Source organism: Filicampus tigris, chromosome 3 (assembly GCF_054856515.1).
Source record: "Filicampus tigris isolate MCC_2025a chromosome 3, RoL_Ftig_1.0, whole genome shotgun sequence".
Taxonomy (NCBI): Eukaryota; Metazoa; Chordata; class Actinopteri; order Syngnathiformes; family Syngnathidae; genus Filicampus; species Filicampus tigris.
In genome coordinates this window covers 8,270,786-8,297,562 of record NC_141219.1, presented here as the reverse complement: position 1 = coordinate 8,297,562, position 26,777 = coordinate 8,270,786, and the positions used below count along the sequence as shown (strand labels likewise).

Sequence of the window (26,777 nt, the reverse complement as noted above, 5' to 3'; positions counted from 1 at the left end):
GGAGCTCACCGATATTAGCCAATTGCGTATTTTAAGACTTATACCCTGTGAGGCCACTAGGGGAATCCGTTCGACTTGACACCACAAACTTTTTTTGTGTCTTCAGAGTGGGCGGTGTCCTGACCTTCAAACGTCATTTTGAGATAACAGGAGCACTTCCTTGGCTGACTGGACGCCAATTAGCGGGGAACACACACTGGTGAGCATTTCAAATTCATCTTCATACTATCACCGCCACTTTGATGCATCTTCCATTCCATCATTTTGACCGGCGAGGCACAAACGTGTTGCCATAGTTTGTCTTGTGTGCGCCCGTTTTGTGGTATTGTTTGTCGAGTTGTGTGATTTGCTCGTTCAGAGCCAGAGCAAATGATGGAGTGGCGCCAGCAAAGCACTTTCAGCTGCGCTGATGCCTTCAATGAGGCTCAGCGTTGGATTGAGGTGAGTGAGATGGTCAATCACTAATTGTAACTATTTGAAAATGCCTTGTTTTATTAGGTTTGTGCAAAACATAATTAAGTAGTCACAAATACATTATTTGGTTCATTCGAAGACTTAATGAACGTGCATATGCTGACATGATAAAACAACGGAGGAAGCGTTTTGAATTTAATGTATGTTATGTTTTCAGACAAAAAGCGTCACAATATAATTTGGAGAAAAAAAATTGTATCGCAGCAACTGATCCACCCATCATTGCAGTCATTTCTCCATTTTCTGTAATTAATGCTTCCTGTATATTACTCAGTCAAACTTACTGAGCTGTTTGTGGAGCGAGTGTAGTGACATTGATGCAGATTTGGCCATGCGACAAGTGTGCATTTGATGGAAGTGGTTTTCAGTGCGGTGTGCTCTACTTTCTTTGAGCTGGCTGCTGTTCAAGCATTGCGCATTTTGCAAATCTTAAACTACTGTGTGCAACCAATCAATTTGAATAAACAAACTCTGAATGTTGACTAACTCTAAATGGGATGTCAGTTGTCCGAGTGGGTCATATTGAGAATGTGCACAATGCTGGTTGGCAGTAGGCCCATTCCAATCTTGCAACCCCCCCTTCCCCATGCCCTGTCAAATAAAAGGATGGAAGTGTGCGCGTGCGTGTAGCATGCAGGAGGAAACCAGGGCGTATTGATTTTAATTAGTTGGTGAATGTTGTTCTAAACAGCCCCTGTGCCAAACCCATCAAGAATTTGTTAATGGTTCCACATGTGAGCAGAATTTTTGGACTCAAAATACAGTAAGAATGTCTTTTGGGTTCCGCCTCAAATTTAGCATTGCCAGTCTCTTTAAACAGTTCAGTTTGCTGTAAATGATGTAAATAGCTTTTTTTCTTTTATAAACAATTTTAGGATGTACTTACAACGTTGCAACTTTCAGACAACAAATAGGGATTCATTGATTTTCGTCTAATGTGATATTTGTTCAGTTGACCAATTTAATTAATATAGGTGCCATTGCCAGTAGAGTATGATGACAACTTAAGTTATTTATGCGTTAATGTGACACAGGGAGGCGGGGGCTGGGGGGTCGGGGGTTTCCAAAGCACCTGCATGATCTTCCATCCCACTGGTACCGTCTTATCACCCCAACACACACACACACACACACGCACACAAAGGGTTTGTTGATTCCTGGAGAGAGAAGAATAGTCTTTTGAGGCCCTTCCGATAATTGTGAAGCTGAATTCCATTTTATGTCCTCATTCCTAAGACCCGTCTTGTTTGGCCTTGTTTCAAATAATTTTGGCTTATTTAACTCTTTCTGCACTTTAAGTGGTGGTGTTTGTTTTTTTTAACTTTTTTTTTTTATGGCCTGTTGAGTTATCGGTATTTGGCAATTATGTAGAGTGAGCTCTTATCTGATTGTTTTACATAGTGCAGTTGGTCTTTTTTAATTTTTTAAAATTTGGTAGCTGCCTTAACGCGTTTAGGGAAGGCATCGATGTGATCATCTTCAACACCCAAGTGTGTGTGGGACAACCTGTAGGTTCTGAACTTGTTGCTGCATGACTTTCATCATGCATCCTTGATGCTGCAAAACTGTGTCAGGATGACCATGTATTGTCCATATCATGTAAATGGGTAGAATTGAAGGCTTCACCCCAAATGGATGAGCCGCAGGTTGCTGACCCCTGCTATAGACCAAACTTTCTGTTAGGATCAGGAAATCACATATTTTGAATTTCATTTGCATTTTTGTATTTTAGGAGGTAACTGGAAAACCTTTTGGCTGCACTGACTTTCGTGCGGCTCTTGAGAATGGAGTCCTGCTTTGCGAGTGAGTCATGTTGTTCCATTTATTCGTAATTGTAGCAACTATTTGGAGAACTGATTTGAATTTTTCGAAGCATGTTTCTCATATTTTGATGAACTTGCCATGTTAAAACATGTCTTTTTTTTTAATTTTTGTAAAATTTGCAGTCTATTTAAAATCCAGTCCCCTCATACTGCAGGAATCTGATCTAAGTTTAAGACTTATTGGCACACAGATGCAGGACGCTGCTGTATAAGCACAACCTTACCAACAATGATAATTGAGTGCCCTACGCTATCTTCAAATTTATAGGCCCTTCCATGTATATATATATATTTTTTATTTTTATTGCTAATGCCTGAAATGTTGCTTAATTATCCCATTGAGTTTATAAATCCTATAATGAAATGCTGTTTTGTTCTTCTTCCTCATAGACTGATCAACCAGTTAAAGCCCGGAATCATTAAGAAACTCAATCGACATGCTACTCCCATTGCTGGCTTGGTAAGTGTCAGATACCGTATTTCCACTTTAACATTGTGGCAGGTATCCTTACCGGTATTTAACGTTATTAAAGTAAGATGGCACCTACTCACCAGAGAGTTCTGACATCTGTTGTGCTTTCCTGTCCAAAGCCTGGGGAGAAATTATGCTGCAATTAGATAAATCATTCGGATATTCCTTTTCAGGGTGATGACCAAACCTCAAAGTTGTTTTTCGCATGGCCAGATTTCGATTCTTATTTTGGCTCCAGGCTGTGTACACAGATTAATTCAAATTTCTAGAACTGCCCAAAGCAAGCTGCGAGGGGAAAAAAATAAATCAATTGCCGCCTTCCTACCAGTGCCGATAAATGGACGGTCCGAAAGTCGAGGCTTATTTGGTTGAGATGTTCATGGTGATATGGTACATGTGCTGCAAACAATCGACCCATACATATTAAACATATTACACAGGGCTAATGTGCGCTTGTACACGTGTGTGCTGAGCAACCAGCCACAGCATTGCACAATCGAATTTTCAAATGTAATACAGTAAATGTTCCGTTTTGATGATGCTGTCAGCATGGTATTAAAAAAATGTACCACATTTTCTAGTTGCCGTTTTCAATGGTGTAGATGCATACAGTATCTTCAAATTTATAGGCCCTTCCATGTGTGTTTTTTATTTTTATTTTTATTGCTAATGCCTGAAATGTTGCTGCAATTTTAGAACATGTTCATTGGCTCACGTCATGTGCCAAACCAACCCCCCCAACCCCCTCCACCATGGACTGCTTTCAGATGAAGATTTTTTTTAGGGATAGACAGATTATCGTCTCCGATATTCAGTGTTTTGACGAATATCGGCATCTGTCTATTTTAAAAATCTGATGGCAGATAAATCAATTTAAAACTGTGTTAACTTGAAGAAACTATTTATTTAAATTTCAAGTTCATTTTGTAAGAGATTCTACTTACCCCAGGAACACTCTGCACTTTGGTTTGGGGGACATTTTAACATTTCTGTCATTAAGAAATGTTTTCATATTTTTTCATGCTTTTAAAAATATACAGTATATAGATCTTTGTCAAAATTACACAATAATATGGCTGCTTTTTTTTCCAGATAATATTGCATAATAGCAATCACCATAAATGGAAAAATATACAGATATTCCATGTGATCGGTATCGGCTGATCTCACTCATGCATGATCGGTATTGGTATCGGTGTCATAAAACCCTGATCGGAACATCCCTTATTTTCATTTAACTTTTGAAGACACGCTGATGCCCCTGGGAGCTCCCTTTTGTTAGAAGTTTATGTACGTATATTGGCAAACATAATGATAATTAAAAATAAAAAAAAATCAACATTATGCAAATCTGAAACATTGCTCAATAAACATATGGTCAAAGACGTTTCAACACAGTTACTTTTTATTTATTTATTTTTTAGATTTTGACGCCAATATTTTCCTTTCGGGAAATGAATATCAGCTCCAAATATTGGTTATCGGCCTCCTTGACTTCTAATAATCGGTATCAGCCATGAAAAAAAACATATCGGTCCATCTCTATTTTTTTCATCCATTCATTATCGATACTGCTTCTCCTCACAAGGGTCGCGGGGCGTGCTGGAGCCTATCTCAGCTGTCTTCGGGCAGTAGGCGGGGGACACCCCGAATTGGTTGCCAGCCAATCGCAGGACACACAGAGACAAACATCCGCACTCACAATTACATCTAGGGGCAATTTAGAGAGTCCAATCAACTTACCATGCATGTTTTTGGAATGTGGGAGGAAACCGGAGTACCCGGAGAAAACGGGTAGAGTATGCAAACTCCACACAGGGAGGCCGGAGCCGGGATCGAACCCACGACCTCTGAACTGTGAGGCGGACGTGCTAACCAGTCGACCACTGTGCCGCCCTAATATTTTTTCAATCACATGAAAAGAAATGATTAACTCTCATCATTACACTGACTGTAGTTTTCAGTTTGTCTTTTGAAGACGAAACGGTCTTACATGTTGCTTCACCTTCCACCAATTGCAACATACAAATGTTTGATTTCTACTTTATGGTGACTTTAATGTCGATGACCGACGGTGAGCTCATCAAAACTGCACTTTCCCCATCTTTTTGTATAATGTTTTTGTATGAAAAATGCTTAGTTGCTGAACCTATAGTTGTAAATTATCATCTCGATGTTGAGATGTGGATCGATACATATTAGGGTGTGCATCTCTCCAATAAAAGATGATTCATCACACATTTTGATACATGGGGTGCCATTTACATTTTAAAGTAGAACGATTTGGTTCACGTCAGTGTGATTTTTGACTTTTTGAGCCATTGGATGTGTAATGTAAGTGTCGCAATTCAGTTTCTTCTCTGTTTTGGCATTTTGATCCACAGGATAACATAAATGTCTTTCTAAAAGCTTGTGGGAAACTGGGACTGAACGACTCACAGCTGTTTCATCCAGGAGACCTGCAGGACCTGTCAACTCGAGCAATAGTCAGGTGCACTCATCAGCAGTGTTGTATCATCTTACATGTGTAAAAACATGCCTGCTAGTGTTATGGATATTTTTTTTTTTAACTATTGTTAGCCTAACAGTGTAATTGCCAACGTCATGTTTAAAGTGGAAGTCATCCCAAACATTTTCTTCAAGAATATGTTCTATGCAGGCCCACTAGTTGAAATACAGCATTCTGAATAATATTGCGTTTGTGGAATATGAGAAATCCACCCGTTTTTAGCTAGCTCACGGGGGCGGCCATTTTGTCACTTCTGTCGACTGAAGATGAACGAAGTTGCTCATGGCACAGATAACGACCAATCCCAGCTCACCTCTTTTCTGAAGCTGCGCCATGATTGGTCGTTAGAACATATTCTGGAAAAAAATATGTTTGGGTGGACTTCCCCTTTCAATAACTGCTACCAAATCAATAAAAAATACAAATATAGGCTACTTGCTTAAACTTGTATTCCGAAAATATTCAAATATGAGTTGAGCAACTATGTGCTATTATATTAACACAATGCTCCTTAACCTAAATGTTTTACATGAAGTTGTTCAGCCTTAGTTTTCATGTTTTCTGATGCTATATGCACACTTTTTTTTTTTTGAACATACATTGTTTTTACGGTGATCAACCTTTTATGCCAATCCTTTTTGTTTTTTCTTTACTGTAGGCGAAATGAAAGCAGTCGAAGACTCAAAAATGTAAGTAATATTTTACTTTATTGTTCCGGGTTTTTTAATTTAGTCACGTTTTGCAAAGGCCACATTTTGCCTCCAATGTCTAACATTAGGACTAGCCTCTATTATGTTGAATAAAGGTTCCGTTACGTGTAGTTTTCTAAAGAATTATAAAGTGGCCTCTGTTCTCACAGCGGGAGCACATGAGCTTTTGATTGCGAGGCGCGTGAATGGACGAGCCGACTCGTATGCACTGTTGTTATTTTACATGTTTTTCAGCTCATGGAGCTGCATAGTTGCACCAGAAGCCTCATTTGAATTCACACACTGGTTGACCACATGCACACATTAATGAGGCTCTTTGTTAGTGGCCAGTCTCTTTGAAAAGGGCTGCACCCCCTTTTTTCGTCTTTTATTAGGCAATTGGGGTCAATTTGTGTCCATTGAAATCTAGTTATGTGAAGGCATTCTTTCATGTACTTTTAATGCACACACTATTAGGTTTTGTTTGCAACTAAATGTTTTGTTTCCCTACTAGAGATCATTTAACCTGAGACTGCCAAATGAATCTCAAACACCTGTTTTTAATCATAATTTTCCTTTCTAAAATTAATGCGCAGTGCAGGTAAGAGAATCCTCTGAGAGAAAGTGTTCTTTTATTTTTATTTTTTCTTGGCTTTGTCTTGCATGTTTCTCTACACAATTATGACTACCATTCTGACATAAAATATTGAGTAAAAATATATTTAAACCGTTAAACACTCTGAGACAAAGGTGGCATCTCAGATATTTTTTTTTTTCCCCTTAAAGAGGGAGTCAACGCAAACATTTTTTTCAAGAATATGTTCTATGCAAGCCCACTAGTTGAAACAAGGCTTTCTGATAAATATTGTGTTTGTGTAATATGAGTTAATCCACTCGTTTTTAGCCATCTCTGGGGGCGGCCATTTTGTCTTCTGAAAATGACATCACTACAGCCGTACAGTTGACAAAAAGAAGACAAAATGGCCGCCCCCACAGATGGCTAAAAACGTGTGGATTCTGCTGCACAAACGCAAAATTAATCAGAATGCCGTGTTTCAACTAGTAGGCCTGCTGGGAACATATTCTTGAAAAAGAAAAAAATGTGTTTGGGTTGATTTCCACTTCAAGGGAGCTTCAAAAAGTCCAGTTCTTTGTTTGCAAAAATAAATACCATATCCAGGAACATTGACATATTGCGGGGATTTACTTGCCTGCCTAATAGGTGTCTGGTGTGCGTCAAGGTGTTTGCTGTATTCTGTGCTGCTGCCTCGTCAACCCGCTGCTGTATAACCCCCTTAAGAGATCGGGTCGCAATATTCACACACCTGTGCACAATAATCATGTTTTATTTGTCTTTCATAAACATAAAGCAGAAAAAGCTTTTGCCGAGGTCTTTGTGGGCATGCTTCCTTTTCAATTTGACTGGGGAAAATCTCCAAGGAAAACACTGTTTTGTCAAACCTCCGGCAACATTAGAAGATGTCACATTTTTCAGCAGCTTTTTTTTGTTTTGCGAGGAAAAAAAAAAAAAAAGAACCCGCCTTGTGAGATCATCGGAGCCTTTCTTCACGCGGCATACTGGTGGTATCTTTTTTTGGGTTTTGTTTTTCTTTTTAGGTCACAGTCTTTCATCTGCTAAAAATATATAATTTACAAAAGTAGCAAACTTGTTTTTTGACACTCTTGCAATCCGAGTAACTAATAAAATGGTAAATAGAGTATTTCCTTGTAAAGGTTCCCTTTTCTCCCAACTGGGTGTTTGCTTTAGTTTGGTTCCACAATTTCTAATTGACTCCACTTCTATGTCAGGTTCTTATCACAGTCTACTGGTTGGGACGTAAGGCCTACCTGGATGATTGCTACAATGGTGCTCATCTTAACTTCAAGGCCTTTGAAGGACTGTTGGGATTGGCTTTGTCCAAGGTCTGATCCGTTTCTTTCCTTTTTGTATAAGTGAGCAAAAACACTAACGCTGTCTTCACTACGTCAGGCCCTCGACGAGGGCGCTAATGTGTTTGCGAAGGATGGTGCCCTCCGAGAGTGCGGTCAAACACGAGGGAGAATGAGCTATAAGAGGGAGAGTTCAGCGGACAGCTTGGACTCTGCAGACTCCCGAGCCCCCCATGCAAACAGTGAAGGTGCTTGTTTTTGTGTGTGTTTGTAGAGGTCATAGTGGTCAATAGTGCGTAACACACCTGCCTAAAATGAGTACACCTGGTCGGCTTATTCCTTTAGAAATCAAAGTACTGTCTGTCGTTTAACGCAAAGCTTCCACTTAGTCTTTTCAAGTCTTTGCTCTTCATGACACATTTTCAAAGTGCATTCCAAAAGTAACTCATGACATCCATTGCAAGATTGGACTCTTATCTCTTTTCGATTTTATTAGGGTCCCAGCAGCGACCGCTGCGAGGTCCCTATTGTTTTCGTAGGTATTATTCAGAGCTGGGCACTTTACCGTTTTTTTGCCGGTCCGTCCGTCTGGGTACCCTTCCATCCTCGTCCCTCTGTCCTTATTCATAAAAATTATCGTCATTAGACCCCGTCCGTCCTCGTCCTTAAAGCGCTTCCATCCTTACTTTTTGTCGGACGGACGGGCTACTCTGCCCCTGGGACGGGATGCCCAGCTCTGGTATTATTATTATTATTATTATTATGAATTATGATGCTGCCTTATCTCATTTTTTTAAATGAACAAAAAAGTCCATTGCAGCCAAAGTCTGAAGTGAGCGATGAATTTTTGAATGTCCAATTTTGGCCCATTTTGGCTATTGATCCGACCTGAAATTGCCGGCTCTTTGCCGGTGTCTCTATTGTATACAGTGTAGTGTTTTATATCAATTTATAGTTTCCATTTTGTTGTATCATGTTGTAAAGAACTTTGTTACAGCTCTAGCTGTTGTGAAATGCGCTACATAAATAAAACTGTATTGTATATTGCCTTCCGAAGGTTGTGGAAGTGATGCGGAAGCTGAACAAGTATTTCGGATGGAGACCGCACAGCAACCGCCCAAAGGCTACATCACACCTCCCCTCCTACAGACGAAACAAAAAGAGGACAATGGAAATGTATTGACTTCATTTACCAGGTACTACATGATTTATCACAAATGGTGTGAAACCTCTGTTGTCTGTGAAGGGCTCTTCCTTGTTTAGCCAAGTAATGGAATTAAATCCTAATTCCGTTAGCGATAGCTATCGAACGCTCACCCACTCTCAACCCTCCGAGTTACAATGCATAGTTGGCCTCTGTAGCCATCGATGGCAGTGAATGAGTTTAAAAAATGTTCCCAATGACAATTTTAACATGCTGATAAAATGCTAGTTTTCCTAGTGAACATAACATAAATCAGTAAAGTAATAGGTGTCAATGTCAAAATTGGGCCCCATTAGCCACTTTTCCTCTCTCGCGTCATGTGACTCAAGGTCTGTGTTAATTGAAAGCACATGTGTTAACTCTCTAGGAATGTGACGAGTAATCGGAAATCGATCCAAAATTGATTCGCCCCGATTAATCGAATCCATAAATCGATTCGATCAATCCAAAACTCATCTGGAACGCTTTCATTCCAGATGCATAGCACATTTTGAATGAGTAGATCAAATGATACTTTGGCGCCCGAAGTTGAAGAAGTTTAGAAAATAACTGAGTGTTGCCAGCATTGCTGCAAAGGTGGAAGTGGCGGTTGATGGGTGGCAGTGCTCACTGCTCAGACCATATGTCGTGCCCTGCGGCTAATCACCGGTAGCCAGCAAGGCTATCGTCCCATCGACTGGCAGACTAAGAACATGGAAGATGAGAGGAATGTCTTTTGTTTGAGATGCAAAGTGTCATTTCTTCAATGTTGGGTCCTGAAAACATTGTTTTTAATCAGAAGTGAACTCTTTTGTGAGTTATTGTACGCTTGGCATGATCACATTTGATGAAACTTTCAGCTATATGAGGCCCCGGTATTACCAAAATAAATGGATGGGATAATTTACTCATAGGAACAAGACTGTTCTAAATCAAAAGGTACATGTTCACTATGTAATGTAAATTTGTGTTGTTTGCATGCAGAGCTGTTTTCTTTCTTCTTTAATCAACGATCAAAACATTGTTTTAAACGGGCGAAAATGGCTGGCTTTCATGGCATGCCTAGCAATTAAATTGCATTTTTCTGGTAGAGTGGAGTTGCTCTTAGTATGCAATGTGCTGATTGCAACATAATCTTGTGTAACTTCCATATTCTGTTTTATCTGACGAAAGCTTATGAAAGAAGTTTCTTGTTTTGCATTTTCTTGACCATAACTCTCAGACATTTGGGAAAAAAAAAATGTAATCCATATAAGAGGTTCCAAGGCCATTTCTAAGTGTCCATTTCTAATTCTGTGCCCTTTTTACTTTATATTATTTTTTGTTCTGTACTTTCAACTGTCAGTCTGCGTATGCCCAAAACTTAAACTATTGCTACGAAACAATGAAAATTGTTGTTGTTATTCTTATTATTATTAGTTGAAATGGACTTTTCAGTTGTCACTTAATGTAGTTTAAATCCAACCTCAGTGCAAATGCGTTTGACTGCTTTGACCACATCTGCTTTGCAGCAACTCCATCTTTGCTTGCTTCACTTGTATCCACTTTATAACAAAGGGAATCATGCCGCAAACATTATTGCTGTTCATTTCGTTGGCAGAGAACTCTAAGACAATTCCATGAAATGTTGTGTTATCTTTGCCTCCTGTTCGATGCGGCTTGGAAAAGAATGCAGCATCTGTCCAACTATTCCCGTGACTTTTATGCAACCCTCCTTTTCTTGCGCTTACGGTAGCTATAAGAACCTAATGAACTCTCATGTTTTCATTCGAGATTCTGTGGGTGCGAGCTTCACATACTAGCTGCCAATGTAAATTGGCATAAATATGCCAAGTATGGTGTGACCAATCACGTATTTGCCGACTTTATAATATTGCATCCATTTCTCTTGCAGTTTTTTGTGCAATAGAAGCAAATCGTTGAGTGACATCCCAACGGTATGCACCTCACGCAAGGTTTCCGAAGGAAGTGGCTCGGTGGGCAAGGGCCAGGACACTGGTGCAGTTAAAAGGAATCAAGAGAAGAAATGGAGGAGCCACAGTGCTGCCAGAGACAGTGAGGCTCGCTGGCAAGATGTACGGCAAAACATCCTCATGTTTACATGGCATTAGAAGGAATCGGGTTGATTAGCGTGAATTTGGGCTTGCAGTGGGCCCGCAGTCTAATGCATGCAAGTCTCCCTAATATATAACATTTGGATGTTTGCCCATGCCAGGCGTTGACAAAGTGGAAGAACCATCGCAGGAACTCAAAGTCCAACCTCCGCAGGAAGTCTCTTGACCGAGAACATGTCATTAAAAAGATGACCAACGGAGCTGGGAATGACCTTGAAAAGAAGGAAAATCAGCACAGTGCGCAGCTAGAAAGGTTAGTCGGTATTAGGAAAGTGCGGGCATATACAGCAACCCCCGTAGCTGGTTGCCATATGTTTTATAACTTCTGTGAAATGTTGCTGACGTCAGTTGTCCGTAGACCACAGTGAACTCGAGTAATGTGACACATCCTCCATCTTTTCTGCTGCCTTCATTACTCTGACTCCTCTTCCATTACATACCAATTCCCCAGAGACCAGCTGTCAGCACAAAGGCACAGCGTTGCCCCACGCCCTCACTCGACTTCTCCCCCATCAAAGTTCTCTAGCTTTTTTCTACGGACACATAGTCGAGCTCCACTGGTTCGAAGCTATGCCACCGAGGTGTCATTTAGCCCTGCCTTCTCTAATAACCACCAAGACGGGTCCCCCGCAGAGGTAAGTTTACATTTCTGTTTTGTTTTCTTTACAAAAGTAAAGTTGCTTCACTTTTGTTTTTTTGTGTGCCAAAGTCCAGCTTTTATTTGAGTGGTGGGGGATTTTTGTGTCTGCTTCGCCTTCACACAACACTGCGGCTCCAAATGTTTGTTTACATTTGACGTGGGGTTTTTGAAGCTAGATGACACTTTGTTAAAGGGAAAGTCAACGCAAACATTTTTTTTTTTTCAAGAATATGTTGGATGCAACCCCACTAGTTGAAACGGGGCATTCTGATAAATGTTGCGTTTGTGGAATAAGTGTTAATCCACTCGTTTTTAGCAATCTCTGGGGACGGCCATTTTTTGGTCTTCTGTCGACTGAAAAATAACATCACAACTGCTCACAACAACCAATCACGGCTCAGATACAGAAAACAGGTCAGCCATGATTGGTCATTGTGAGCAGTTGTGATGCCATTTTCAGTCGGCGGAAGACAAAATGGCCGCCCCCTGAGATGGCTAAAAAGGGGTGGATTTCGCTGCTTGACTCATATTCCACAAACACAATATTAATCACACTGCCGTGTTTCAACTAGTGGGCCTGCTGGGAACATATTCCTGAAAAAAAATGTTTGGGTTGACATCCGCCTTAACAGCACAGTGTACAAGGAACCTAAGTATTTTGGACACAACCTCAAAATTCTGACTGTATTTCCAGCTTCAAAACGCAAATTTTTACCCTTCCTCCAGAGTTGTTTGCCTCGCTGGCTGCTTGGTATGTACACGTGAGTTGTCTACCATGCATTACATCTGTTCTATACACGTTGCATTTGTTAGGAATAGCGTGTTTCATCTACTGTACCTCGCTTTTCTGTGTTAACTAAGAGGTCACAGTGGGCACATTTGTCATGATTAGAGACCTGCCTCATGTTGCTGACTTCTGCAAGCTAGTGGCGTTTGTCTGCTGTTGCCTATTCTGAAGTAAAACTCTTCTTCAGCACAGATAAACTACCTCTCCCTTGTCATTGTGAGTTACCATTAACACAATACAGTCGTTTTAATCTGATTACCTGTTTGAAATGAGAATGCGTTAGATTACTTGTTACCAGAAAAAGTGGTCGTATTGGAGCGTGTAACTGGCATCATTGCGCACAACTTCTAGTGGGCCCCTTATGCCTTAAAGTGGGAAATCAATCCAAACACTTTTTTTTTTCAAGAATATGCACCTAGCAGGCCGACTAGTTGAAACATGGCATTCTGATTAATATTGTGTTTGTGGAATATGAGTTACGCAGCAAAATTCACCCCTTTTTAGCCGTTTTGTCACTTCTATCGACTGAAAACGACAACGTCACAACTGCTTGGGGCTCAGGTAAGAAATAATCACGGCTCAGGTTCAGAAAACAGGTCAGCCGTGATTGGTCGTTCCCTGAGCAGTTGTGATGTCATTTTCAGTTGACAGAAGTCCCTCAGATGGCTACAAACGGGTGGATTAATTCTTATTCCACAAAAGCAATATTTATCAGAATATCTTGTTTCAACTAGTGGACTTGCATAGAACATATTCTTGAAAAACATGTTTGGGTTGACTTCCTTCTTTAAGAATTAATGGTGAAGTACTTTGTCTTGTTACAAAGCACTTTTATTAATCTTATGATGGAGGTTAAGGGTACACCAGTGAATTTAAGATCTGTCAAACCAGTTAATTTCCCCAAAGCAACTGCAGTTCTCTTTTTTTTTTTTTTTTGTTATTTTGTCCAATCTCTGTAAATCCCATAAATCATTGTATTCTTTCAGTAGATATGGGACTATTCAGGTTTACCAAAGATTGAAAATTGTTACTGCACTTGAAATAGCTATAACAATCCAATAATGTCTGTTTTCTGTTTGTTGACGTTGTCAGGCACACTCATTTGGAGCCATTCCTGCCTCTGATGGGAACAGAGTGGAGACCCATTTTGCGTCTTTGGCATTAACTGGAGCAGCAGTAACCACACCAACGCAAGACAATGCTTTTAGCTCCCAAACCCAGTTCAAAGCCCAAGACATTTCTGCTCCCGTTCATCCTGTAACTGATGTGAGTCAGCCAGAGAAAGCTACAGCCCAAATCTCTTCTCAAGGCACACCGGTTTCTCCAAATGAAGCAGAATCGGCAAACACTGTGGAAATCTCAGCTGTTTCCGGAGAACTCTCTGACCAGAAAGCTTTATCTGAAATGGAGAAACATGAAAGCCCTTTTGACATGTCGGGAGACAAAAGTAGATGTCAGTCCGCTGCAGGCACCCGAAAGTATTTCACCAGAGCTGCTTCTTGGTCGTGCTCAGCCAGCCTTCCTCGTGGTTTCAGACGATCAGAGGGTTCCTGTCACCTCTCGTCTGTCATCACAGCGAGGCCCTTTGGGACCAAGCAGTCCAGGATGTCAACACTGCCCAAACTGTATAATGTGAGTGTAGTCAATGTTGCGCCCTTTAATGTGTATTTTACACTTAAATAATTTGTTTACATAGATTAAGTCTAAAAAAAAAAAAAAAAAAAAATTAAAAAATAATTGTGAAAAACAATTACTTTACTTGTTTTTCATGCAAACATGATTGGTCACTACAAAAACATCAAAGTATTTTTTCTTTTTTTTTTTTTTTTCCCAAAAGTAATTTTCATCTCTATTGATTTGACTGTTCCACACAATATGAAAGATGATTTAAAGTTATAGTTGTATCCTTTTGGTTGACTTCTACAAAGGTAGCATTATGAATGACCATTTATTTCTTGACTAAATGGCAATAACAGAATTCTGCCATCTCCATCCCTCTTCTTGCCTACCTACTGTAAGCAGTAAGAGTTTAATGTTGCAGGAAAAAAAATACTTGAATGTCTAGGAAACCTCACTAAGCTTAAAGATGCTTCAATCATTATTAACCCAGCATAGATTTAGATTTCAATGTGCGACAAAGTTATGTAAGAATACATGTGTGTGGCAGCATATTTTGCTTTTGTCTCTCTTGTGTGCACTTGTCTCACACTTTTTTAGGGTCAAGTGCTCAGGTGGTTGCAAAGGGTACGCACATGGCAGTTAACGTAATGTGAGCGTTTCCTGTGCGTTTGTGGTTGGCCTGTTTTGTATGTGTGACGCGTGTATGAGTTACCTACTGAGCCCCCCCTCCCACCGCCATTAATAATATATGCAGCTGTGTTAGTTGACGGAAATGCCAATGAATTCTTTGTGCTGTTTTTAATACTTCACCCCATGTAATGTTGGTTCACTCAGGTGAACGACAACCAGAACCTGATGAGGGCTAGTGAAGGAGAGGACACGCCTTCCCCACCTGCTAGTGCTACACTCAAAAGGCAGACGGCCACATCTTTTCTAAGAGGTCCGCCCCACCATGATCCAGTACAGGAGGCCAAACGTGGAGAGAAAACTGCTTTAGCAAAGGCGGAGTGGACGAATCTTTCCGACCATACCTTGCAGAACAATTGCAATCAGCTTCCCTCCCAATACGGTGATCCCACAACTCTGCAAAGTAGCGCCAGCATTGACAAGGTATGTTCAATTATTGCAGATGCTAATTCAGCATCTTGCACATATAATCTTCTTGAAGGTTAAGTCAACCCAAACATATATTTTTTTCTGAATATCTTCTATGCAGACCCAATAGTTGAAACAATGAAACATTCTAATAAATGTTGCGTTTGTGGAATAAGAGTTAATCCACCTGCTTTTAGCTATTGCCGGGGGAGACAATTTTGTCACCAACAACACAAGTACAGCAGTGACATTACCCACTGATCAAACTAAATGAGCAAGACTTCAAAATGAGAGGAAGCAGCAGATTTTGCTGTTTAGTTGAACTGATTTAAAAAAAAAAAAAAAAATTTTTTATTTTTTTTAAATGTACAGCAGTGCCTTGAAATAAGTTTCATTTGTTCCGTGACGATGCCCGCAATTCATTGCACATTGTATTTCATGTCCTCTCACCCCTTCCATTACGTCTTCAAATATTCCCTGCTCAATGAAATGAAGAGGAAATGTTCCTAGATTTTCACCATTCACCTCAATTTACAAATTTCTATTTAGAAAGGTACATGACAGCTCAGTTATCACTCAGATATCTAAATCAAATGAAAATGATCATTATAGTTGACAGGTTCACACCAAGTGAGACATTAGTAAACAACGCACACAATGAGGAGAGAAGACACTCGGCACAATATTGTCTTTTTTCTTGCAAGGAGAGCGCAGGGAAGTGTACTATTACAGTTCCTAAAACCCTCTGCCGGCTCTCTTTTTATTTTCTTAGGAGGCCGTGATTACAAAGGTGTTCCAGCTCTAAGGGAAAGTGGAACGAAAGCAGCTGGAACACTCTGAACTTGTTTTGTCTCTGTGTGTGTGAGCCTTTATCATACATATCAATCAATCACATTTTATTTATATAGCACTTTTCATACATAAAAATGCAACTCAAAGTGCTTTAAAACATTCAAAGCAAAACATAGAATTATCTTCAATCAAAAGAAAAGATAAATTATTTAAAAGTTGTTGAAAGCCAAACTAAAAAGGTGTGTCTTGAGCTTCCTCTTAAAAATATCAACAGTCTCTGCAGACCTGACATCCTCTGGCAGGCTATTCCAAAGGTGAGGACCAAAATGGCTGAATGCAGCCTCGCCATGCATTTTGGTCCTCACCCTTGGAATAAATAAAAGGCCGGCGCCAGAGGACCTCAGGATCCGCGAGGGCTGGTATGATAAAAGCAAATCAGATAAATAAGATGGCCCAAGACCATTAACACATTTATAAACTAATAAAAGTACTTTAAAATCGATCCTGAAACACACAGGGAGCCAATGCAGCAATTTCAAAACTGGCGTAATGTGCTCCCGCCCTCTGGTTCTCGTCAGCACCCGAGCGGCTGAATTCTGCAGTAGTTGCAGTGGTGAAATGCTCTTTTTCGGGAGGCCAGAGAGCAGGGCATTACAGTAATCTAAACGACAGGAAATAAAGGCATGCATCAGCACTTCCGTGTTAGCCTGAGAGAGAAACGGGCGGACTCTGGCGATATTCTTAAGGTGATAAAAACCAATCTTGGTTACATTTTTAATATGAGGAATAAAACTGAGCTCAGAGTCAAAAATGACGCCAAGGTTCTTCACACAGTGTGAGGGATTAAAAATGTGTAGTTTTGGTAAAAGCTTCTCTCTCTGACCTTCGGGACCGATAACTAAGACCTCAGTCTTGTCCTCATTGAGCTGTAGGAAATTATCTGCCATCCATGACTTGATATCTAAAATGCAATTTAAAAGGGTATCAATGGGTCCTGTGTCATCAGGAGACACGGCAATATACAGCTGCGTGTCATCAGCATAGCTGTGAAAGCTGATGCCGTGTCCCCTGATGACATCCCCGAGGGGAAGCATATAAAGATTAAAAAGTAAGGGGCCTAAAATCGAACCTTGAGGAACCCCACATTTAATTTCATGAGTTTTAGAGGAACAAGTATCCATACTTACAAAGAAATATCGGTCTGTGAGATAGGAATAAAACCAGTCAAAAACAGTACCAGAGATGCCCACTAGATTTTTAAGTCTATTTAATAAAATTTGGTGATCTACTGTATCAAAAGCAGCGCTTAGATCCAGTAGCACCAAGACTGTGAGTTTTCTCACGTCTGCAGTGCACCTAATATCATTTAAGATCCTTAAAAGAGCAGTCTCCGTACTGTGGTTCATCCTAAAACCAGATTGATATTTCTCCAAAATATTATTTGTATTTAAAAAATGATTCAACTGGATGAAAACCAGTTTTTCTAAAATCTTACTTAAAAACGGTAAGTTGGATACGGGTCTGTAGTTATTAAAAACGCTCGGGTCAGAACCGCTCTTCTTCAGAAGGGGCATACATATGTGGAAGCAAAGCACACCAAGCAAGTTGGGCCTGGATATGGAAAAAGCTAAAGCTAAACCCACAAGCTAATAAAGCTAACAAGCCTAATTATAAAAATCTAACACATGAATCACGATATACATTATTATTCTTACAATAGTGTTAGAAGAACTGAGTGAGGATGAATAAAGCTCCGAATTGAAATTATAGCACAAATATCTACTGAAAAAGATGAATTTGTTGCAACAAACTACAATTAGTAGTTGACCAGCAGGATCCGTAATAGCTGCGCTACTCACCTACTTTTGAATTTACTCTGCTTCTGCAGCAGTCCTCTTCAAGTATCTCATTTCCGTCCGGAAACATGACATTGGATCGGTGGGGTATCAACTTGAAGTTTGTGTGTGTGTGTGTGTGTGTGTGCGCTCTGCGTGTCTTTCAGGCAGACAAAGACACGACAGTTAGCCTTGGTCCTATACCCAACAGTAAACCGACCTTTGTTTTCAAGCCACACTGGCAAGCTGCTGGAGCAAGAATAAAATGTATTCATCCAGGTAAATGTTTTTCTGTAGCTGAAATTGATCGAACCATATCAGTCATTGTCACTATTGTTGTATTTTGAACTGAATAAGATTAAGTCAGATTTTCACAACTGCACTATGTAACTTTGAGGCACCGGTTTATTTCTCATGCCTAAGAAAGATGCGTTATATTGCATGCTTAGTTTGTCCTGATCAGTTTCTGTTGTTATTGGCAATACAATGGATCGTAATGCATTTAGCATGACGTGATATTCAAGATTTGATTCTGGTTTACTGTATGTTCAAAACAGTTTTAAGAGTATTTATAAGCCGACCATAAATATTTAAACAGTCTAGACTAGTTTTCATTTGTTTTGTGAAAGATGCAGACTGTTTTGAAAGAGTGGAGTGACTACCTGGGAAAAACAAAAAAAACAATGCAGTCAAAAACATTGTTATTGAAAAGTTTTTGGATGACACACTTTAAAGACTCGAAGCAAGTTCCGGGAATTGGGGGCATGAACATTTGAAGCAGCAGCCTTGCTTTCAGCACTGCAACTTATTCCTCCATTTGGGTTGAGGAAATCATTTCTAAAGCGGGGACCTTGTTTGTGTTGTGCTGTCTGTGCCCTTATCTATCTTCATTTTCTTGACGGCCGTCCTCCTCACGCCAGGCGGCCCAGCCGAGCTCTACCAGCTGCGTGCAGATGATGAGATCCTGACTGTTGATGGCGATCTGGCAGCACACTTGAGCTCCAGCCTGTGGCAGGAAAAAATGGCATCCGCCCTGCAAACTGGCACTCTTACCGTGGATATTCGACGCTATGAAAAAAAGGGTGAGCGAAGCAATGAAGTCCACCTTGCGTCCTGTATACTTATGCAATAAGATGTCTAAATTCCCATAGTTGTGGTGGCCGGTCTTAGACCAGCGCACCCTTGAGGTGATTTAGAAAATTGTCCTCAGTCTAACTGCACCATCAGTACTAACAGTCAGTGTATCTTAGGATGGCAGTAAGTAATTATGAATGTTAATGTAAATTATAAATATTAGTCATTCACCCCCTTTTTTTTTTTTTTTTTTAATTAAATTTGAAGGGGGAAATCAACCCAAACATTTTTTTTTCAAGACTATGTTCCCAGCAAGCCCACGAGTTGAAACACGGCATTCTGATTAACATTGCGTTCGTGGGATATGAGTTAAGCAGCAAAATCCACCCCTTTTTAGCCATTTCAGGGGGCGGCCATTTTTTTACTTCTGTCGACAACAAAGAAGACATCACAACTGCTCAGGGCTCAGGTAACGACCAATCACGCCTTAGCTGTGATTGGTCGTTACCTGAGCCCTGAGACACTGTGATGTCATTTTCAGTTGACAGAAGTGACAAAATGGCCGCCCCCAAAGATGGCTAAAAACGGGTGGATTAACTCTTATTCCACAAACGCAATATTTATCAGAATGCCTTGTTTCAATTAGTGGGCTTGCATGGAACATATTCTTGAAAAAACATATGTTTGGATTGACTTCCTCTTTTAAATCGTCGATAGCCACATCTGGTTGAGAACGCCAATAGGAAAAAATGACTGAATTTACTCTATTTGGTCTGTTGAAGTTTGAAGAAAGTATAAGGTATCAGCTCAGATTACTGACCAAAAATATGTACCAACAATATGACATTGGCCCTCTGGCACCTTGAAATGCGTATATGTTAATTAATGGTGCCTTTGTAATGACAAAGAAATGTCTGAAAGTTGAGACCAGTAGAGGTTGGCAATCTCTGGACTCTTTGACCATTTTCTGTCTGATACCAGTCAAAATACAGTAATTGCTTCTTCCCAAGGCTGGTGAGCTAGATCAACTGAAAATGGAGCAAACAGGGCACTGCTATTGGAATGTTTGGCCCACCCTTTTAGTCTATCGGTTCTCTTAAGATTGTACACAGCATGATTCAGGAGGACACAGTTGACAATCGTTTACTTCGGTGTTGTCACAGTCTGCTGTTGGCGCCATAGTAGTTATTTGTATGCATTTTGGATTGGATGTGTGCATATGCACATTGTTCGGCAACTATAAATTGCACCAATATATGGGTCATCTAAATTGTATGTATAAGTGTGAAATTTAAAAAATCGGATGCAGGCATTAAAGCGGAATTGGACATTTAGACCTGCAGTATAAACTCGGGCTAATTAACTAATACAAATTGAGTTATTTGTTGTCTCATAAAGAAATCAGTGCATGCAAAAATTACGGTATTAGCCTAAGCGGTGTGCAGATAGTCAAACTGTCCAGTGAGTTGTATGTCATGTAAACTCTAACTTTTATTTGTATAGCACCTTTCAAGGGAGCCGTTGGTGCTTTCACCTGAAGTGGAACAATTGATTCTTTGACTGCACTTGGTATTATGCAATCTTTTAAAATTCAATTGAGCATAATTAGCCATTGTTGTCTTGTTTATCTCCTGCTACCATGGATTCTTCCCCATAAGGCTCTGCCGGGTTCAGCTCATGGGTTTACTTATGTGGTAATGTGGTTATGCGGTGTTTGCACTTGTGTGAAAAGCTTTTAAGACTTCTTCTTAACAGATGAAAGTTTCATCTGTTTTCGCTGCGGCACACCAACGGGCCCCTGAGCAAGTTCAGTTTCAATTAATTCACACTGGAGCAACAGTTTGTTTGAAGTGTATTTCCCTGCTGTAACATCTTAACGACACCAGACTACCGATCACACAGCCCAATTGTGTGTTGTGTATTTATTAATCAGGAAAATACAATGTAAGTGTTAGTAATTCAAATTTAGAATATATACTTCAATAGCATTGCCAGCCCTGTCTTTCCAGAATGTGTATCATGGTGTTTGATGATTAACGATCCGTTCAGTAGCGGGGATTGTAAAGTGTTGTTTTTTTTTCATTTTTTTATTTTTATTTTTTTAAGCAACACTCTGTTTTCTCACACAGGAGGTTCTGAATCTGCAATATCCGATGTAAGTTTCCAGCATTTGATAAGTGTGTGTGTGTGGGGGGGGGGGGGGGGGGGGGGGGGGGGGGGCGTGTGTGTGGGTGATCATGTCCAGTCTGTCTGTGCAGCTCCAGGTGCCATCCCTCACCCCCTCCTCATCCAGCTGGGCATGGGACCATGAAGGCGACCACAGGCGTCAGCAGAGGTGGCAGGAAGAACAAGAGCGCCTCCTTCAGGTAGAAATTGTTACCAGCAGCCTGGAGAATCAGAGAAGTCATCGTGGGTGAGATGTTTTGTGCTTGTTGCATTGTTCAGGCGCAGTATGAGCGAGATCAGCAGAGGCTGGAGGCAGAGTGGCAGAAGGCAAAACATGATGCAATTGAGGAGGTGTGTAGGAAGGCTGCCTCTGATGGTGTTGTAAAAGTTGCCTCTCTATATTTTAATTTGATTTACTTAAGTCAAATTAAATGTATGTAAATTAGGGCATCGTGCTTTGAGATGTTTATTACTCCTCTTTACCCTTGCATTTTTATGCTCCCAAGCATTTTACATACTGTTTTTTTATTTTATTTTTTAAATAAATTCTCATCAATGGGCTCCAGTGATCCATGCTAGAATGGTTTGATGGGACCATTGTCTGATTAAATTGAAGTTCCCTACTTAACACACTGCGTTCATGTTTCTACAGTAATTTAAAGTGGAACTTTTGTCATATTTGTCAACTGAAAATGACATCACAACTACTCGGGCTTCAGGTAACAACCAATCACGGCTCAGCTTCAGGTAAAAGGTCAGCTGGGATTGGTCGTTACCTGAGCCCTGAGTAGATGTGACGTCATTTTCAGTTGACAGAAGTGACAAAATGGCCGCCCCTAGAGATAGCTAAAAACAGGTGGATTAACTCTTATTCCACAAATGCAATATTTTTCAGAATGCCCTGTTTCAACTAGTGGGCTTGCATAGAACATATTCTTGAAAAAAAAAATGTGTTTGTTTTGACTTGCACGTTAAATGTGTTGTTTCAGAATAACTTTGGAATGTGCAGTGATGTTGAGACCGGAGGGATTCTTCTGCATGGTTTGACAAAAATAAAGGAGCAGAGCCCTGAAGAACTTGATCTTAAACGTCAAAATGGCACACAGAAGGATCTGAATGACAAAGACTGGTATTTTTTTTTGTGTGTGTCACATATATTCCATATTAACTCTCTCCGCTGTATTACACGTGCTATTGCACACACTCACTAGCACAATATGGCTTTTGACTGGCTAGCCCAGTCTTCATCTGCTTTTTTTTTTTTTTTCCCCCTGACAACTTGCTGCTATTGTGACACCTCAGGGTTGAAGGCACCTCTGGCTTTGCACAGCTCTCTCCTGCACATAGGTCAGAACAAATAGACTTCCTTATTAGTCAATGTATTACGCCTAACATTGTTATTTTACTCAAATCTTTCAGCCAATGTACACAAATATTGAGTCTCTGCCTCTCCCTTAGGCTAAAGTCATTGTCTACTCCAGCATTAGCTGGTTCATACAAACAGCCAAAAGGTTAGCCGAGCTTCTTGTAAACTGTTTGTTTGTATTCTTCCTCTTGGAGGCTCAATTTTTTTTTCTTTCTTCTTTTGTCCAGGTGATCCAAGGAGAAGGAAAGAAGAGTCTGTTTCCAAGGCTGAGCATGAGAGGCAGAAAATCTTGGAGGAGATGAAAAAGAGAACTCAGCTTCTGACTGACAACAGCTGGATACGCCAGCGTAGCAGCAGTTTTTACAAGGAGCCGATTTACATCGGAATCCCCCTTAAGAGGTTGAACGCTGTCATTTTGCTCAGATGGTTACTTTTTTTTATCGTATGTCATTATCAGCTGCGTCAATTGCGCTTTTACGCTTTCAGGTATGAGTCTCTTGACACCCTTGGAACTCCTCGTTCAACCTTTAGCGCAGGTTATCCCCGGCCACGTTCGGCTGCTGCAGGTTATTGTGGTCCAAGTAGAATTGCCCGTTGCAATACTGGATCGAGGTCATCCCAGAGAAATACACAAACGGACTCTCATCCTGGCAGGTAATGCAAACGGTTGAGCCCCCCCCCCCCCCCCATGGTTGTCATATAGTGTCCTTTTATCTTGTGCATCGTGTGCTGCCCCAGGATGGTCAGTGGAAGGAGAACTTGCTGTGTGTGTGAAGGTCACCTGAGTAGTGGGGCAGCCATGGTTATTGAAGCCCTTAGTCTCTGCTTCCATTTTGCCTGTTTTCAGGTGAGAGGTTAATGAATCGGGATGGTGGTGTGTAGGTCACTGGCAATATTCACTTGGGGTTTAATTAACGGCACTTTTTTCACTCTCTCTTCTTGTTCCTTTTCGGCCGGAGGAATTTTTGGTTTTACCAGGCTGACTATTGCACCATACGCCACTCGGCTAGATGAGTGGTATTAACTTACTAATTGTATTGAAGTTGACCATGCATATTCACGTTTTGGCAACCGGAGATTCACCTTGTTTTCTCTTTGCTTTGGAGCGTTTTTCTTGGCTGCACCGCTTCCAGTACTTTATCATAACTTTTTCCTCCAATCAGATTTCAGTGTCCATGTCAACCTAATCCGTCCATCGATTTCAGAATGAGTTATGATAGTCGTTATAACTTTAACAATGAGTGTATGGGATTGTTTACTCCAATGGGATTACAAATACAAGCTGTGACTTTGACTTGCGATCTGCATGCATTAATAGGCAAGGCAGCTTTATTTATATAGCTTGGTAACTGAATGTGCTTCAGAGTTTGAAAAAAAAAAAAAATGAAGGAAAGGAATTTAGGATATTTAAGACATTTAAAATAAAGACCTAAATAGTTTTATCAAATTTGTGAACGAATGTACAGTGCAAGAACATGATTTTGGGAAAAACTACCAGTAATGCAGATTATTTAATAAACAGCAATTCTGACTATGATTTGATGTATTTAGATGTTTAAGTTTGTCTTGTCATTGGAAAAATATTAGTTCTGAGATCCTCCAAATGGCATAGTTGTGTGCTGTTGTTTTTATATAGTACAGATGGGTTTTTTTTATAATTCTGACGTGTTAAAAGGTGAGTTGCATCAGACACTGAAAGTAGTTGTAATGTTGTGGTCAGCTGCTTTACATAATTAACATCAGCCTCATAACAATTGTCTTAATGACACCAGACTTTTTTTTTGTGAGCTTGAGGATTTCTGACTCAGTGAAGTAAACCAAATCACGTTGTCATACTGTAGTTTGTTTTGGGTGAGTTTCCACTGATTAATTCTTTTTTTTTTTTTTTTTAAATATTACATTTTTGCAGTATGTGGTGGCATTATGGAACTGAAGTCTTGCCTTTGTCTTTTGATTAGTGAGGAGGAACTAACCTGCGTTCTAGCACGTCCGCTTTCTTTTTTGATGCCAGTTGTAAAAATATCACAAGGTGTGGGCTTTCAAGTTTAGCTGACCAGCGTTAATTAGAATGTCGATGTGAACTTGACTCAACCTTTTGCAACCTTCATCTTTTTAAGACCATAAGACGAGTCTCCCTTAGCAACCTTATGCGACCTATCCTTTAAGTGCTGTGCTGCGCCAAAAGATCTCTGTAATGTAATTGTTAAAAAAAAAAAAAAAAAAAAAAAAAAAAATGTATTAAAACAAAGGCTACTATTTCTGTCAGCTGGACTGCATTTTCTCACTTCTCCCTCCTCCTCAGTGTGTGGGCTGCCAGCAATATCTTGGAAAAACAGACACTGGAGTCCAGGTTCGGGTCCGAAACAAGAAACCATACTGTGAGCCCTGTTATTTCCAATTTAAGTGTGAGTATTATAGTTGTTTTTACATATTGGAAATCTCAAATTTTCTGAAATGAATTATACTTCAAGGCTTAACTAACTCCCCATTTCTATTTTCTATTTCATATTACTGTCTTGTTATAGACAGATTCTCTAGATATAATTCATGTCTAAAAATCATCAGGTTGGTGAATAAACATTTCTCATGTAGAACTAAATGTATCTGATTACATTTTAGCAACCAGTTCCTCATCCGTGTGACGAGAACAGAGAAGGCGTGCTTGCAGAGTAAGCTACAGAGTGGGATCCTGGAAGAACAGAATGTCGACAGACAACTTTTCATTTGGAAATTGGTCATATGTAATTGTGCAAAGTTTCTACAGCTTTTGAGGTATTAACATGACAACATTTTATATCTATTTGATTGTAGTTTCCAATAAAGAAGTGTTTAGCGTTTCTCTTTGTTTTGTTGTTATTGTGGAACATTCAACTTAACTGCAGCCATGTATTGCGTATAACACCTGTTTGGAAGCACATTTACTTACGTACAAGAGCACCCCCCCCCCCCTTCCGCACATAATGTTATCTCACTATGTGCACATTGGTATAGAGCAGTGCTGTGACACATTTACAACTGCAATGTTTTCCGTGTACAGTGCTGTACATTTTTTTATTGGGTTTTGATATTTGTGTGTACCACCAGGGGGCACATCTAATTGAAGCAATACTAGAGCCACTCTTCCTACTTTGGTACACTAAAGTACTGCACTGTATTTGCTCTGCAGTGAACGCGCAATATTCGCGCATTCATTGCATTACCTGTTTCGTTTCAGAGATTTGTACGGTCATAATCTATTGTATGTGTATGTTTGTATTAAACTTGGAAAGCAACACATTTTAACAGAATTATGTCCTTATTTTTGACATTTGTTTTACGAGCCTCGTGGGGATGGAAATGTATCATGTCATTCAAAAGTTGAACTAAATTAATAGTTGCTTTGCCTTCTAAAATGACAAAACTACCATAAAATTAACCTTATTTGGTTGTATTTTTCAGAGGTCTCCTCAGTGAACATTAGTCGAACGTAGTATTGTCTTTAATTTCAGATTCTTAGTCTAATCTCCATACGTTGATCCTGAGCTATGAATTTCATATGCTGGGGCAGCCTGGCTCAGGTGTTTGAGTGGTCGTCTCCCAACCCAAAGGTTGTTCATTTGATTCCGGGCCCCTGTGACCATCCCGAGCGACCTTGAGCAAAAATACTCAACCCTGAGTTGCTCTTGATGCGGTCTCATCGGTACGTGAATGACGAGGAGCGTGTTAACGTGCTGTGAATGTCTTGAAAAGCCCTATACAAGCAGAAGCCCATTTACTATGCTTTGTTCCAATTGGAATTGTGGTTTTAGTGTTTAGTGGTATACAGTATAAAGACTACAATGACATTTTGCATAATCTGTACAAATGTGGAGCAGTAAAGTAGTTATAAACATTTCTTTGGCTCAAAGGAGTTTAAAACGTTGCATCCCTCTTGTAGATAGGTGTTGGAAGTGTTTATGCCCTACAGAAAACGCTGTTAAAAAAAACAACAGGAGACTAAAGAAAACTTTGAATAGGTGAGTCAATATTTAAATGCCTTTACTGTGCGTTTCTTGTAGTTGTTGCTTTTGAGCAGCAGTTCTTACACATGCAAGAATGCTTCCTTATCTGTTAAGAGCATACTGTGAATACAGCTCTGCTCTATTCTTGGAGCAAGTCAGATGTTTCAAGTCTGGAACTATCTTTAAGGGGAAATGAAGCAAGATGAAAGGCGGAAGAGTTTTGGGGCTTGTGGTGCATAAATGGGGAAGTGCTGCTCTGTGGTGCTTT

General features: G+C 40.1%; 1 protein-coding gene across 2 annotated transcripts; it reads left to right on the top strand.

Moving 5' to 3' along the window:
* The first annotated feature begins 98 nt into the window (after positions 1–98).
* LOC147149762 (LIM domain only protein 7-like) lies at positions 99–25,366 on the top strand. Of its 2 annotated transcripts, XM_086026421.1 has the most exons (27): positions 100–199; positions 359–441; positions 2,207–2,277; positions 2,688–2,757; positions 5,154–5,260; positions 5,937–5,967; positions 7,777–7,890; positions 7,958–8,105; positions 8,915–9,053; positions 10,935–11,115; positions 11,256–11,407; positions 11,606–11,789; positions 13,674–14,213; positions 15,036–15,311; positions 18,091–18,202; positions 18,844–19,005; positions 21,127–21,152; positions 21,256–21,363; positions 21,443–21,514; positions 22,153–22,292; positions 22,466–22,510; positions 22,622–22,674; positions 22,757–22,928; positions 23,016–23,183; positions 23,268–23,376; positions 24,832–24,934; positions 25,149–25,366. In XM_086026421.1, the coding sequence occupies exons 2-27, from the start codon at positions 370–372 to the stop codon at positions 25,169–25,171; spliced, it is 3,378 nt and encodes a 1,125-aa protein (XP_085882547.1). In that variant the 5' UTR covers positions 100–199; positions 359–369; the 3' UTR covers positions 25,172–25,366. The 2 variants fall into 2 exon arrangements, with proteins under 2 accessions (XP_085882548.1, XP_085882547.1); XM_086026422.1 differs by lacking the exon at positions 23,268–23,376 and having other exon boundaries at positions 99–199.
* Positions 25,367–26,777: the final 1,411 nt, after the last annotated feature.